At 34.7% G+C, this 16,237-nt stretch overlaps 1 protein-coding gene across 1 annotated transcript; it reads left to right on the top strand.

The window, feature by feature from the left end:
- The first annotated feature begins 4,023 nt into the window (after window positions 1-4,023).
- Window positions 4,024-12,118, top strand: LOC117323277 (cholesterol 24-hydroxylase-like). Its single transcript, XM_033878397.1, has 13 exons — window positions 4,024-4,098; window positions 4,376-4,457; window positions 6,131-6,204; window positions 6,567-6,653; window positions 7,037-7,175; window positions 7,553-7,666; window positions 8,109-8,265; window positions 9,215-9,277; window positions 10,087-10,159; window positions 10,336-10,531; window positions 10,687-10,778; window positions 10,914-10,983; window positions 11,331-12,118. Exons 1-13 carry the CDS (start codon window positions 4,055-4,057, stop codon window positions 11,481-11,483), a joined length of 1,344 nt encoding a protein of 447 aa, XP_033734288.1. The 5' UTR covers window positions 4,024-4,054; the 3' UTR covers window positions 11,484-12,118.
- Window positions 12,119-16,237: the final 4,119 nt, after the last annotated feature.

A 16,237-nucleotide genomic window follows, 5' to 3' on the forward strand; every position in this document is an offset into this window, starting at 1 on the left:
TGTACAGCACTTTTCGTTGTTAACGTACAAATACCTTCACGCTCGTATCTATTTTATGAGTATTGAGTTTGGGCAATCGGGTGATCTAGGACGATTTATACAGCAAGTATTAATGTTCATACTTTGGTATTGGAACTCTTCAGTGATTTAAGTATCGAAATCGGCATATAGAAAAGGACAATTGTTGATAGACGAGTGCAATGGATCGGTATCAACTCATTTGTTTTAAGATGATTTCAAAAGACACGAGCTATAGTTAGAAGTTTTCGGTTGTGCATACAAGTTTGTAGATTCAACACTGTGGTAAAACCACCGTCCCCGTTGTTGCCATGGCAGCCAATCCAAGCTGTGATCACGGATGTCCCGAGAAAGTGAAAGCTGAAGTCTTGTGCGCAACATGCCGTTTTCTAGTAAAGCTACATTCGTACCACGAATTGGTTGATGTTGTTTTATCATATATGATCAATTGAAATATAAGAAATTGAGGGGGAAAAAACAATACAATACAAGTACGTAATGCAGCCTTCAGAATGCGCAAGTTGCCACAATTCACAACAATGTATATTTCACATGAATATATCAATGAGCAACAGTATGGGTGGCACAGTGGTAACACACTTGACTTTCACCTAGGCGGTCGGGGTTTGATTCCCCGATCGGACGTGAAAAGGTATGGGGTCACCAGTCCGACCATGTTGGTTTTCCCCGGGTACTCCGGTTTCCTCCCACAGTAAGACCCCTCGCGCGCTTCCATCCGAGCCAACAAGCGTGATTAATATAAGTTGATATAACTGGTTTCGCAATTGTTGTAAAATAAATAAAGTTTACATTTACATAGCAGGATGGGACGCAATATTAACCCACATGCGTTACCATGACAGGAGTCTTCGATAAAGCAGAAGTCGCTGCCTTCTCTGGAACATATGACTCTTTTATATGTGTATGTAGGATAGGGATATTCCACCCGAGGGGTCACAAAACGTGGTGAAAACCGAGGCATGCCGAGGGGTTTACCGCATTTTGTGATCGTGAGGGTAGAATATCCCTGTCCTATATACACATATAATTGAAGTCTTTTTTCTTTCATATCACTACTAAATTTCTGGCAAAAGCGTCTCTCAGCCATCCATTTTCTTCATTTTTTAATTTCTTTATTTTTCGTTTTTTACAAAAATACTGAAAAGAATACTGAAAGATCATACACAATTCTGGCAAACTGTAAGTTTGACACAAATTTCATTACTGTTATGGTGCAGTGAAAATCCGAGAAAAGAGGTTACTTGGAAAAATCAACGAAGAAAGGAGTTTTCCGATTTCACATTTAATTTGATTTGCACCTCGACATATTTCATCATTTTACGGAGCACACTGTGCTTTGTATTGCCAAGTCACATCTTTTAAAAAAAAAAAAAACACTTCGTCACAGCATGATGTCAAGACGGTTATTGGAATTTCTTTCATTGTTCAAGGCTATTAGGAGCGCATGACATGGCGATGTTAGGATGATTGTGTGAATCAGCGAACTGTGACTCGATCTTTTCTGTGACATAAGGCATATGAGTTTAACCGGGGTTTTTTATTGAATGACAAAGGAAGGTCCGTCGATAACGACGATCATATTGAAAGGCTAGGATGATTAGTTAGTTTTTTTTCTGGTTACTCTACACAAATATAGACTCTGTGTTACAATTAAAATAAATATTTTCTTATATGAACATCGAGGTGTGTCATTTTTACCGAATGTTCGTTCAGTTAAGAGCCAGAAAACGTCAAAATAATTCAAATACCCAGGTTACTGAGAAAGCCTAAACAAAATTTTGGGCCCTTGTTCTGACGCAGACAGAATAATTTCATCGGTTGTGGTGTTTGACATTTTCTTCAAACTGTTTTATTTATTGCTTTTATTCAACTTCCTGTCATTGCCCGGTGATCATGTTTGCATGTTTTAATGGCAAATGCCAAACCTGTAGGGTAGGCCAGTCTACTGTACTGTTACAATAGGCATGTAGGCTTAGTCGACAGTACAGTGACGGACTGATATTTTCGCTCAGATGAAATGTCTAATCGTTTAGCCGCGTAGCCCTATCGGTTTATTGTTGGTATGATATATATTTATCTACTTAATGTATGTATTTTATAGTACAACTTTTTAAACTTGTACCGACGAGAAGGACTGTCAGATTTGTAAACACAAGCAGACGACGTTGTCAGAGTCGTCCCCCTTGAACGCAGATCACTCCGCGCGCGTGAAATGCTATGTAAGATTGATTTGTCTTACATAGCTATATTACATTGGAAACTCTATCCAACATGTCGACATATGAGAGAAAGCATTGTTTTATTCTACTTGTAATTTTCCAATAGTCTCCGTGTAAATCCTTATTTTGAAATATTGTATTGATTTTTTTTTTTTTTTTTTTACTTTAATTTCACGACACACCTCTTGGGGTAATTAATTTTTGAGATATGGTACAACGATTATGAATGATGGTCCCTCTCCGTCCAATACGAACCTATCATTGACCGGTATGTGTCCAATATCTTAATTGATATTATAATGACATTGAATGTTTCTTCAATGCGTTCACTTATTTTTGTTGAATCTTGTATGACAATATCACCGCAATATTAAATCTTTCAATTTATATACCACACCAATGTTGAATCTTGTATGGTGATGCAACACCAATGTTGAATCTTGTATGGTGATACCACAGCAATGTTTAATCTTGTATGGTGATACAAAAGCAGTGTTGAATTTTGTATGGTGATACCACAGCAATGTTGAATATTGTATAGTGGTGCAACACCAATGTTGAATCTTCTATGGTGATGCAACACCAATGTTGAATCGTGTATGGTGATACCACAGCATTAATAAATCTTGTATGATGATACCACAGCAATGTTGAATATTGTATAGTGATGCAACAGCAATGTTGAATCTTGTATGGTGATACAAAAGTAATGTTGAATCTTGTATAGTGATACCACAGCAATAGTAAATATTGTATGATGATACCACAGCAATGTTGAATCTTCTATGGTAATACCACATCAATGTTGAATCTTCTATGGTAATACCACAGCAATGTTGAATCTTGTATGACGATATGTAGAATGTTACCATTAATCTAATCTACGTCGTCTCTTCAATATCTCTTTTTGATTATTGCCTTGTCTTGTGGTCAATCTCGAGATACTGGTAGGGTGCAATAATATACAATTATTGATTTTATTTATGTAAAAACAAGAAAGTGTTAACCTAACAAAGTCAATTACTGTTCTGGTATATGAAAAGGCCCCTATTATAGTACTGTCCATATTTCTTTGCTATGTAAAACGTCTGATACTATAAATACAACACAAATATCATAGAGTTATATTTAATGGCATTAAGTTGAAAAGATTAAGCTTTCTATTTATCGTTAGTTCTCAAATGACTATCACTCATATTGGAGTGATTCCTAAGCTCGAATCAAAGTCAAGCGCCTCTGCATTTTCAAATGTAACGTCATGGCCCTTTTAGGCAAAATAAACCTGTGTCTCTATGGCGATTTTGTTGCTAATTTATGTGTACGTTTTCCTGGTTTTCAATGGTTAGAAGGTCAGTGTCTAGTTAAACGTTTATTATCAGCTGAGCTGTACTTACGACTGCTGATTTGTTTATAACGCTTATAGCTCGATGATCTCTTTTGTGATGGGTCAACAATTCTGAACCCTCGGTAAATTCCCTGTTACTATATATAGCTGAGGTAAATAATACGAATATTAACCTCTCGAGCCGGGAATTCACCAGTTATAAGTTATTATTGTATTATGTATTATGTCAAGACCTGTCGGTGATGTATCGACTAAAAAACCACGGGGGGGGGGGGGGGGGATTATATATAACACTTCTTAGTATTCAGTTCTTTATCATTTCACGTAAAAACACTCCTTTTAATCACATGTTTATCTAATTATAGAAAACTGTTTTTTCTCTCCCTCTTTTTTCATTTTTGTATTCGTTTTATTCAGTTTCTGGAGTGGCCATTTTCCTTCCATTAAGAAAATGATATCGAAAGGTGGAATCCCAGGTGACTATTATCTCGAACTGTAAGTTTTAGCAAATCCTGTATATATTGTGTAAAGGTGACGCGTATAATGAAAATATATTGCATTACCAGAGAATGTTATATGATGTAAACCATTGAAATATTTTTAACGATCTTCTTAAATATACATGAAAACTGTATTGAAAAAGAAGAATATTAAACAAACTTTTGACCTATTTTTGTTTAGTGAGGTATAGACTATGAAACGTAAGGCTTCTCTACACTACCGTTATGTAACAGATACAAGATATTTTTTAGAATCTCGGTGATATTTTCAGATCTAAAACGTATGGTGGATTATTCCGGATATGCATGTGGAATCAGACTTTTGTGGTAATCACCGAACCTGAACTCATCAAGGTATCTATTCAAATAGTTTCCCTATAAAACTCTTCATTATTAGTGTTTGTAGGATAGGGATAATGCACCCGATGGGTCACAAAACGTGGTTTACAACATTTGTTTTTTATGGAATGACGAATGTAGGTCCGTCAATAACGGCTATCATAATGGAAGGCTAGGATGACAGTTAGTTTTATTACTCTACACAAATATAGACATAAATAAAACAAATATTTTCTGAAATGAACATCGAGGGCTGTCCTTTTTACCGAGCGTCCGTTCATTTAAGAGCCAGAAAAAGTATAAAAATGAGCTACATGTACACACTAGGATAAGTCCAAATACACCAACTGAGTAAACAAAATTCCAGGCCCCTGTGCTGACGTAGTCGGAACCGTTTTTTCGGTTGTGGTGTTTGACATTTTCTTAAAACGTATTTATTTATGGCTTTAATTCAGCTTCCTATCATTGCCAGGTGATCGTGTGTGTTTTCATGCTTCTGCTTTGCAAATGACAAACGTATAGTTTACAGTAATGGAGTGTTATTTTCGCCCAGATGAATTGTCTAATCGTTTTACCGTGTAACCCTATGAGTTCATTGCTGAAATGAAACATGTAGCTACTGAATACATGTACATTTATAGCTAAGTCCAACGTTTTATACCCGACACCGACGATAGGGACTGTCATATGTAAACACAATCAGACGACGTTGTAAGAGTTGTCCCCCGTTGAACGCAGATATTACTCCGCGCGAGTGAAATGGTATGTAAGATAGATTTATATTACCTAGCTATTTTACATGGACAAACTCTATCCAACATTGCGTGGTATGAGAGAAATACATATCCATTAACAGGGGAAATTCTCGGATTTGTCGGGCGCATGTTCTTCCTCAGTATTCCATTAAAAAAATCCTAAAACGATGATGTTTTCGTTTATATAACGATTATAAACACATAAATCATGACTGATATGATGTCATGATAATATATAGTGTATTGTTGTTTTATTACTCAAACCTATCTAAGATCAAGGTAGCATCATGTACAACTAGTCTAGAACATTTTCAAACAATTTAAATACAACAAAAGCTGCAATTGGATGTTTCGTTAAACATAAGTATTTCAATTATATACCTAGAAACTATCTACAATGCAATGCAATCTACAATATAAATCACTGGAAAGATAGATGATATGAATTGAATAAATCAGTTACCGTTTAACTTGATGAATCTATCTGGCCAAGAAATGCATGTATTTATATCTTAGGCAAGGACATTTCCCTGACAATAGTTATCAGAGTAAGAGGTCAAGTGACTGCAACAAAGCAGTTCGAGTAAAACTTACATAACATGGCATCCTATAAAACAATTGCCTGGTCCAGTCTCATTGGTCTGGTCCCTATTTTGGTTTTGTCTTGCCTTGTCTGGTCCCATTTAAGGATGGTCTGGTCTCAAAATGTTAATGTCACTTCTTTAACAATAAAAATCAATACATTTGAATAGTGTTTGAGTGATCAAATTGGTTACTGGATACATTCATACTATCCATCAGTGAAAGTATCCAATCGGTTAGTTTAGCAGTTCGTTCATTGTGCTATTTTTCAAATTACTCGAAACCGTTATAAATTAAAATACTGATACCTTGTGACACAGAATGACTAAGAGTCTTAAATTACTATTTCAGGACGTCCTTGTGACAGGAAATCATCCAAAATCAAAAGCAATCTACTCCAATTTAACACAAATGTTTGGTGCCAGGTATGTGGCATTAACAGCTAAAGTTAAATTTATAAAACTTGTATTTCAATTAGTTCATATTTCATATAAAAGTTTTTTCAAGTTCTAAATTTTGTGATGAGCAGCTATCTCTGCAATATTCTATTATTTCGGTCTTTCACGACTTTATTTATATATTGACATATTCAATTCATTCATTTTTTCAAACTCTTAACAACTTCAGCATTTAGCTCCGCTGAAGATAAATATGTTGTTTTATGTTTATTATAATGCATGTCAAATGTGTTTGTTTTTTTCCGGTGCTCAAATTGTTGTTAAGATAGAACTATTTGATTCTACAAACAACGGTGGTGGTAACGTCTGTTATGTCTTTTGTATTTCAGATATCTCGGGCAAGGACTTGAAAGTGAAATTGACCAGAAAGAATGGATAATTCATCGCATGCATTTTAATCACTGGTTTAAGCCTCAGTATGCCTTGTACTACTACATGAAAATTATTGTTGATGGATATTGAAAATGCTGCATTTTTTCTTTTCTGATAATATTAAACAGATAACTGTGCACTTTTTATCTAAGTCACTATTTAACTATATACTCTCATATAATTCAGAAAAGTCAAAAGTATTGCTTCTGGAAACTTTCCAAAAACAATAATTTAAATCAAATTAAACAGTGCATGACTGGGTTAACTCCTATGGATTCCATAAGCAATTTGGATGGTAAATCATTATTAGATAGTCAACAAATGTAAACATGTCATCCACAAAAAAAGTGTATCGTTCAAATACTTTGATATTCACAAGCAGTAAAATGTTATCGTAATCGCTGGTAAAACAACAATGTGTTTACAGTCACTTACGGCAATTCACCCCCGACTATAATGAGTTTGCAGACAGTCTTGTACAGACGCTGGAACAGCATGCGGACGGGAAAACACATGTACATATGGAGGAGTTGTTTTATAAAGTTATACTGCATCTTCTGTCTAAGGTAAACGCCTCACCTGATGTCATGTCGACTGTTGTCTATATAGGGTCCCATATGGAAAATGCAGATATCTCTTACACGCATGCCGTTCCAGGAGTGACTTAATGTGTGCGAAGAGGCTTTGTGGTAGATATATCAGTAATCAGATGACAAAAGAAATACGACAGGGGAAGATAAATCAGTGTAATTGCCTTGTCAATACCACTTGATAACATGCATTACCCGGACTTACCTGGACCATCTTATCCGAGTCGCTTTGATTTTCCATGTACGTTTTATGCCTCACAGTTGGAATTTCCGTAGTTCATATTTTGCCTTGGTACTGTAGATTTTTATTACAATTTTGTTCCTTTATATTCCCAATATTCCCTTATTTTCAGGTTGCATATAACTTTGACCTGGGAAAACTGGACGGCGAACCTCATCCTTTTGCGAGCAATTTGAGAGTTGCTTTAGCTGGCTTTTCAAAGCTAGTTGTCAACCCATTTTTCAGTGTATGTATATTCACGTTCATGTTCAAGGTGCGTCCTGATGATGTAACAAAAAAGAGTTAATTTCTGTAGTAAGAATATGTTTGCTTTTTATTTCATTTGTATCCGATACATTGCATATTAGATTCAATAGTTAACAAACATCAAAAAAGATATGTACAATTTTTTTGACAGCCCAATCATATAAAAATATATTTTACAGGAAATAAACATCTGTAAGCACTTCTATTATACAATCAATATTAAGAGGTTTTGTTATCTGTGAAAATACAGATGATGGTCTTTAGAGAAGTTCTCATATACAACCTGAGCTGGATAAACATTTACACAAACTGACCTGCTATCTATAGTTGTTTATTAAAGTATACACGATTTGACTTCATTAGATGACGTTAATAAAGTCTTATGTCACGTCTCTATCCCTACACAAATCTGTAAATTGCAGATGAACCCCTTGTCTTGGAAATACTGTCAACACGTTCGGAGTGCTGTAGCAAAGATCAGGTCGTATGCACAGGATCAGTTAACTGAGAGAAGAAAAGCAAACCTAAGGGGAGACCACGTTCCGGATGATCTTCTTCAATCTATCTACCACCTGAAAGGTAATTATAAGATTATTGGCGAGCATTGCTATACCGCTTTATCACATGCAACGACTAGAATAAAAGGTGTATAGGATATGTGGATTTATTAAAGATCCATACCCTCATGTATGGATGGCTTTGTTAACCTAAGGATATTAATATGCTGGCATATGATTAGGATTTTGTCAGCCGTAATTTCAACTACAGTCGAACCTCGTTATCCCGAATGTGGTGTCATGAAAAATCTTCGTGATATCACAAGTATTTGTGGTAACCGAGTATATCTATGACTTGTTAATTTTTACTCGCTGAACCAAATTTGTTGTTCGAGTTAAGAATGGTCTTAACTTGAGTTTTACCTGTTTTGTTTCACTTGTTTATGTTTTCAAATCCCTTAACGTATCACTCTAGTCCGAGACACACTTTCGAAATAGTGATATCAATGCAGTAAACTGGAATATTGCAGCATATACTTGTAGACTACTCACGGAGAGATTAAGGGCACAAGGTTTCGAGTATTCGTTATTATTATTTTATTTGTTCTGTTTTTCGTAGCTACCAAATTGCGTAACCAAATCATTCCTTATGTTTATAATGTTAGTGTGAGATGCGATGTCACCAAAATGAAACCAACGGTGGTGGGAATGGTGACAAAACCAGGCAAACAAAATGTAATAATAATTATTATCATTGTTGTATGGAAGCAAATAATTAGATATGGCGAATAATGAACTGATTTGCTTTGTGAATGCGCGATTAGTATTAATTTTAAAGAAAGAAAGTAAAGGAAAACGTATCCGTTATACAAAATGTATTTGTCAAATAGCAAAAATTGGTGCGCGTATGAGAGCGTAATTCTAAAAAAGAAATACCGAATTCCCTCTCACAATTACTTTCGATGTGTCCATACATGAAGAAGTTTATACTAATCAACAAAAGTCAAAACATGCACAATATTAATTTGCAGAAACCAATCCACAAATAACAGAGGAAGTTTTGTTGGACCAAATCATCACATTCTACACAGGAGGTATGTTTATACACTTAAACATTTAAACTTGTATGTCATCTCACGATGTACACTGGTACATGTTCTGTTATACATGTAGTTTCTGATTAGTCGCTTCTTGAGAGTCAATGTTATTATTTATTGTAATTACAGTATGATTTTTGGCATTAATCTTTCAAAATGTTTCCTTTCTTTGAAATGATTGTATAAAAGTTAGTACCTATTATGAATATTCAATGGTTTCTTTATGATATTTCTTCACTGAAATAGATTCGGAAAAGTATTTTTTCTGAAAATTCGTAAAAAGAAATGTTCCTGCATAGATCAAGAAAGCATGTATATGAATGGGAAACGGCTTTTCCGTTATATCTCACTTCATGTAATAACAGGCAACTAATTGTTGGCCACCCTGTAAGATTAGGGGTGGATTCTCCAGTGATTTCTGTTGAAGTGTCATTGGAGAAGCATAGAATAAGGCCTGGTATATCTTACTGCATATTGAAGCGACCTTGATCCCTTGCAGAATCATGTTTTCCTCCGTATTATTACCGTAGAGGCAGCATCCCCATGAATACAATGTTTGTCTCCTTTCATATCCTTTTTACTGCATTTAGTTTTTTTCTAAACTATCAATTACTTCCGCAGGTGTCAACTTGACCCGTCCTCAGATGTCCTTGGTTTTAATTTCGAGGATCACGAAGTATTCGTAACCTAGCAATTTATACTGTTACATAATTATGACCACTTACATTAATGCAAAACTTGAGCTTAAGTTGAATGTACAAACATATATAAACATACATGCTTTACTTAATTAATCATACTTACAGGATCAGAAACTACAGCAAACACCCTTAGTTTTATGGTATCCTTATTGTCTCGGAACCCGGATTGTTACAAAAAGTATGTATATTTTAGAAAACATTAAGGTAACTTTTGAAAAAATGTGGGGATTTTTTATATATTATATATTCAACAAACAATTGATATAAAGAATGATTTCATTTAATTCAATTACCAGCAGAGAACATCATCGACATACAAAATATAATTCGGACAAACGTTATGATTTCATACAGACTTCAGAAGGAAATCGATGACAATGTGGCTGCTGTGGCTGTCTTAACACCTGCTGAGCTTGACGACTTACCTTACCTGGATATGGTGATGAAGGAAACACTTCGGATTTATCCGATAGGTTTAGCCACTTACCGGAAAACTCAGCACGACACTAGCATTGGGGGAAATCCAATACCTGATGGAACTGAGTTACTGGTAGGTACGATATCCGGTATAGTATTTTATTTTCTTTTATAGGTTGTATTGATTAACGTCCTATCAACAACTATGGTCATATGGTCATGCGCGTGCGGTGAATGTGTGTATTTTTGTATCTGTACATAATACAAAGGCCGTATATCTCTTTACAGGTTAGTTTCTACGCTACAAGCAGATCTGAGAAGAACTTTACAAATGCTCTTCAATTCATACCGGAACGATTTGGTCCCAACGCAAATGAAAGGTATTATTTAAAATGATGGGTTCTCAAATATAGAGTTGTATTTTCTAATGATTTCAAAATTACCCAATATCAACCAACTGATAAATATCATTACCATTATCATCATGCAATGTGTGTTGACACTCCCTTTTACAGAGTAGGCGTATATGCATCCACCCCATTTTCTGTGGGCCCTCACTCTTGCATTGGAAAAAAGATTGCAGAGGTATGTCGAAGTTAAAACAATATGTAAAATAAAATTCGGCTGAAATAGCAAGCTGAACAATAATCCTTTAATATAAATAATATAGCAATTGAACTCTTATATTGAGTCATATTAAATTGTTACGACGCATAGTGTTAGGCATGGTTATAACATTGTATATTAAAACCTGTATTTTTAGAAAATTAAGTATTTGGAAATTAACTTCAAAAACTGTATTCAGCTTTACAGACAATGCACATAATTTCGGTGTATATTTTAATATAGCATCCTTCTTAAGTTTAGATAACTATCACAAACAAAATGCAACTTAACAGTAAGTATTTAACGTTATTTGAACCTTATTACAGATAGAAACAAAGATCATCATCGCTAAGATCATGCAACACTTCGACTTCGAGTTAGTGCCGGGTCAACCAATGGGCGTTATTGATGGCGGGACTCTTCGTATTGCGGGAGGTTGCATGTGTTTGCTGCGACCAAGGAATGAGAAAAACAATTGATTCAGATAAATCAAAACACATTGTTAACATCATGCATCGTGTTTTCAGTCCTGATATACATCTATATGACTTTATAACATATATTATGTTGCTTGTCCTTATTCATATATCTTGAATTGTAAATTAATAATATCGTTTGAGTTAAAAAGGTATATAATAATATCGTTTGAGTTAAAAAGGTATATTCAAAGACATCAGTTTGATCGTCGTAATACATTGGAAATGTACAACCTTAACGAAATGATAGTTTTAACTGAAAACAATCTGGATAGAGAATTCTGTTTATAATCAGTTTATATACTCTTATCAGCACTTAACTTCATCAAATAGGACTACTCATGATTTTAAAAGGATTGAATGGAACATTTCATGTTTCATCATAAAGGAGGTTACTTGAGTGCCCTATATTTTTATAAGAGGAAGTGATTGAATGTTATGGTTAAGGATATGATAGTCGTTTATAATATTACTTTTAAGCCTCGTTCGGGAATCTGGTGAGATAATGCCTCTCATGTAGCAGGTGTGTTATATTTAATCAGATTGATAGTACAAAAACTATAGAAATGTAAAGAAAATATGTAATCAATTAAATGATCAAACTGCGTTTGATTTGTGAATAAACCAATGGAAAATACTATAAAGCTGTTAATTTCTCTGTGTTTATAACTTGCGGTCGTCCAGGTCAAAACAAGTTGCGGGTATTAATCAAATATAATTTCACCGGTGATCGTATTTATGGGATAGATTTATAGAACCACCCCCACATGTTTTACTTCTTAATTACCTCTCACTCGTAAATCAATTTTGATGTTGCCCATTTCAACTTTTTTGTCTTTCTTAAATTTAAGCGATACATGTCTTAGTGTAAGAGAAAAGAGGGGTAACCTGGGACAACGTATTTGTTCGGGAAAGTGACTCCATATCCTTTCACGTCCGTATTTGGAATCGAACCCCGGACCCTCGTTAAAGACAGGTGTGTCACCACCGTGCCAACCGACTCGCATCAACGATTATTTGAACATTCATATTCCAATATGTCGTCAAATTTTTATGTAAGAATAGGAATAACTGTACATGTATAGATTATAATCATCAACAATCTTCACATTAGGAATCATGTGATGTTTGTATCAGACCAATCGATACACATGTGAAATCTAAAATCATTATATTCGTACAAAGACGATTGTGTCGAACATATTTAGTTGTGGAATATGTAAGGATTTGCGTGACACAACCAATTCATGTTTATACGTGACTCACGACTGACGTTTCGATGGTTAATACGGTACGTAAACTGGCACCTGCATCAGAGGAATACCAAGGGCAGCATGTTTAAACAAAGATCTTGTCAATTTGTCAACCTGCCGGGTGTCGCCCTATATACGTTTCATTCTCATAGATCACTTGCATACAAACCCCTCCCCTCGGTTGTCTCCTCATGTTTAACTTATTTGATTAGTTTTAAGATGCTTCATTCGTTTTACGCTTAATCTGCTCGGCTGCCCTGGTGTCTCTTCACGTAGAACTAACTTACTTGTCTAGTCTTAAGATACATCCGTCGGGCTTCCCTGGTGTCTCTTCACGTAGAACTTATCTTACTTGTCTAGTCTTAAGATACATCCGTCGGGCTTCCCTGGTGTCTCTTCACGTAGAACTTATCTTACTTGTCTAGTCTTAAGATACATCCGTCGGACTTCCCTGGTGTCTCTTCACGTAGAACTAACTTACTTGTCCAGTATTAAGATACACCTGTCTGGCTCACCTCGAGTGTCATATTCTCAGTTATCTTACAATCTTCCCTGGGTTTTTTAACAAGCAACACTATATATCCGTTTAGCATGCCAGATGTCTTTCGTTGATATCTTTCCATGGAGTTCTGATGATTAAACAAACTAGATCACTATGGATTAAGATTAATAACTAGCTATTCGGTATATTTATGGGCTATCACATCAATTGATATTCATTTCTGAGTTCACTATTAACAGCACGGGTGTGTTTTGCAAAATTACTCATTTTATGGACGACAACTTCCTGAATTTCTAATAAATAATGGTGTATCTTCGACTGATGATTACTTTGTTATTTTGAACTTTTATCCCATGTACGCATGAGTAATTTTATGTTTCACTCAATGGCAGCTTTCACCTAGTTGGCCTTATAAATTCAATGTAAGTTTGATTTTTATCCCCAACTTATTTTTGGGTTACTGTACAACTGTTAAGCTTCTCATAATTAGGCTTTACTTCATAGGTACACCTGCCGGGCACTCTTCAAGTGCTATGTCTTAGTTTTTGGACTAACCTTATAGTGCCGGTATTAAAGGCCCTAGACAAAGTGTCAAGATTTACAGAGTAGCCACGTACATTGCCAAAGTAATGTAGCTAAATAAATATCTGATAGTTAATAAATCCGATTAATTTTACTTCTATTGTTTTGTATTAATTAAGGATAGTAGCAGCAAAATGTTTTATTATTATTATTATTTTTTTTTTTTTTTTTATTTTAAATTCACCTTTATGCAAAAATACTTACTGAATGGGATGTTCTCAGAACGTCAACATATTTCAATATGTGGGTTTCAATTTCCCAGAAAGTATACAAATATTAAAGTATCGTGTTAAAACCACTCCTCTGCTGCCATGAACTTTAAAGTCGCTCTTCAACATGTACATCAGAATAATTGATGTCTAATTTAAGTTATTTCTGTTTGATTGATACTGTAAAACATCACTATTTTTAGTAACAGTTGTTGTTGATTGAGGTGGGAGTAAACAAATAAACACTGTAGAACAATCATTGCCTCGAAAGTGATACCAACTATCAAATCTTTGTAGCCGATGAAATAAATTTAATTCGCATAACATTCTTGGTGAAGTTAATCTGTTATAAAATTCAGCAGCGTGATAACCATGCTGTGGCCATGATGGTTTTCTAATAAAGGAACCGATATCCGGCATATATGTAAATGATTGAATTTAAAATTAAATAAATTGAAATAGACAAACATAAGTTCTTCATCTTAGGGGATAAAATACCAACTTATTAATGTAAATAATGTTTGTTTCATTTATTTATTTTTGTTCATTTTTAGAGACCTATAAACCAGATGTATTACGTTTTTACACAACTATCTTTAGATTGCTTATTTTTCCCCATCTCTTTCTACACTTAGTATTAGGTCTAATGATTGCATTGGGTCTAATGTCCATTTCACGGGGTAAAATTTCTTGGTTTAGGTTATCATGATTATGTCTTTGCTGTAATATTTTTCTGTGGAAAGTATGACATCATCATAAGTGGAATTCACTGTACTGTAAAATGCCACTGTATCACTGATAATCACAATAATACAGGCAGTAAATGAATATATACATAGACACTTCACATGCTTTAATCTATTAATTTCTACATATTTTCAAATGCAGGAATTCATTGGGGAAATAATGTTTAAAAAAAATAAAAAGTAAAAGTCACCTGAACTGAAACTGGCAAATCTAGAACGTCAAATGTATGTTGTGTCATGACATCTTATTGGCTTCCCGTACAGAGATGGCGTACTGCACCCTTTTTCTGTCACGACATTGCTAGTTTTATCTACACATCATCAATATTCATAAACGTATATTAATTACTCTTGTTAACTGGCTAATCCCATGTATTCTCTCAAACACGAAACTTTACCTACATAATTTGCCTGTCAGGGTAACGAAGCCAAAGTGTATGGGCAATTTCATATTTCACATCAAATGATACATGCGACTTATTTTTATTGTTCAGGATATTTAACCTATTTATCTGCAGAATAAAATAATTATCATCTTAAATATTGCAATTGACAGTGTTGGTCATATTTCGCTTGATCTTATCGTACGGTTTGCTGACATAAACATATCCTCTGTTTTATTTAGATCATCAGGGCTTCTTTGTTTGGTGTGAAGGCTGAGATCATCGTGGTACGTCCGCTGGTAATCATTTAAACAACATATCAGCAATTGTTTAGTGAATGTTGCGTAACATTTAAGCATTAAATTACGTCGAGGTTTCATATGTAAATTGTTAAAACGTCGTCACAAAAGGTTCAAGCGATCCTATGGAGTGTATCTTCCTGTAATCAAATCATGCAACAAAGTACAAATCATAGTATATAACACCAGCACAAGCCAGTTCTACCAACACAACACAAAAGATACCTTCTGAAGCAGTTTCGATGACGTTCGAGGACAATGTTGTTTAGCGTGTTTTCTCTAGAATGCCTTGTAGTTTTCGTTACGGCTCTCCTGTGTGTTATTGGAACAGCGGCCTGGTATTTACATCAACAGCACCTGAAGTATGACCATCTACCTGGACCTCCACGAGACAGGTAAGAGCAAAATGAATGAACTATGACTGTCTAAACGTACCAATGCCAGTACAATAACTAAGCACTTATTAGAAATCTCTATTACTATAGAAACATTATTTTTGAGTAATAAACATTTCACATACAGTTATCTTTATGATATGAAGCATCGTTCCAATCATTTACATGTTTTTTTCTCCTGTAGAAGTCTCTAGTAGGAATTATATCAATTCAAAATGGCGGCAAAACAGTCACACCCTTTATTTATGTTTCATATCTTTCTATGTATTCTGATTGTCTACATCGAAGAAATGTCGTGAGAATTATTGACCACAGCGTAAATATGAGCTACATGTAATTGCAATTTAATAATTAAATGAAACAAAAACATTGGATTAACATTAATTTT

The sequence above is a fragment of the Pecten maximus genome, chromosome 3 (assembly GCF_902652985.1).
Source record: "Pecten maximus chromosome 3, xPecMax1.1, whole genome shotgun sequence".
NCBI classification, from domain to species: domain Eukaryota; kingdom Metazoa; phylum Mollusca; class Bivalvia; order Pectinida; family Pectinidae; genus Pecten; species Pecten maximus.

What these genes read in the sequence shown, in the direction of transcription:
- LOC117323277 (XM_033878397.1), top strand. Translation starts at nt 4,055, where the DNA reads ATGATATCGAAAGGTGGAATCCCAGGTGACTATTATCTCGAACT. An exon ending in CTGATGGAACTGAGTTACTG is followed by an intron (nt 10,532 to 10,686) that starts GTAGGTACGATA and finishes ATCTCTTTACAG; the next exon opens with GTTAGTTTCTACGCTACAAG. An exon ending in GGTCCCAACGCAAATGAAAG is followed by an intron (nt 10,779 to 10,913) that starts GTATTATTTAAA and finishes TCCCTTTTACAG; the next exon opens with AGTAGGCGTATATGCATCCA.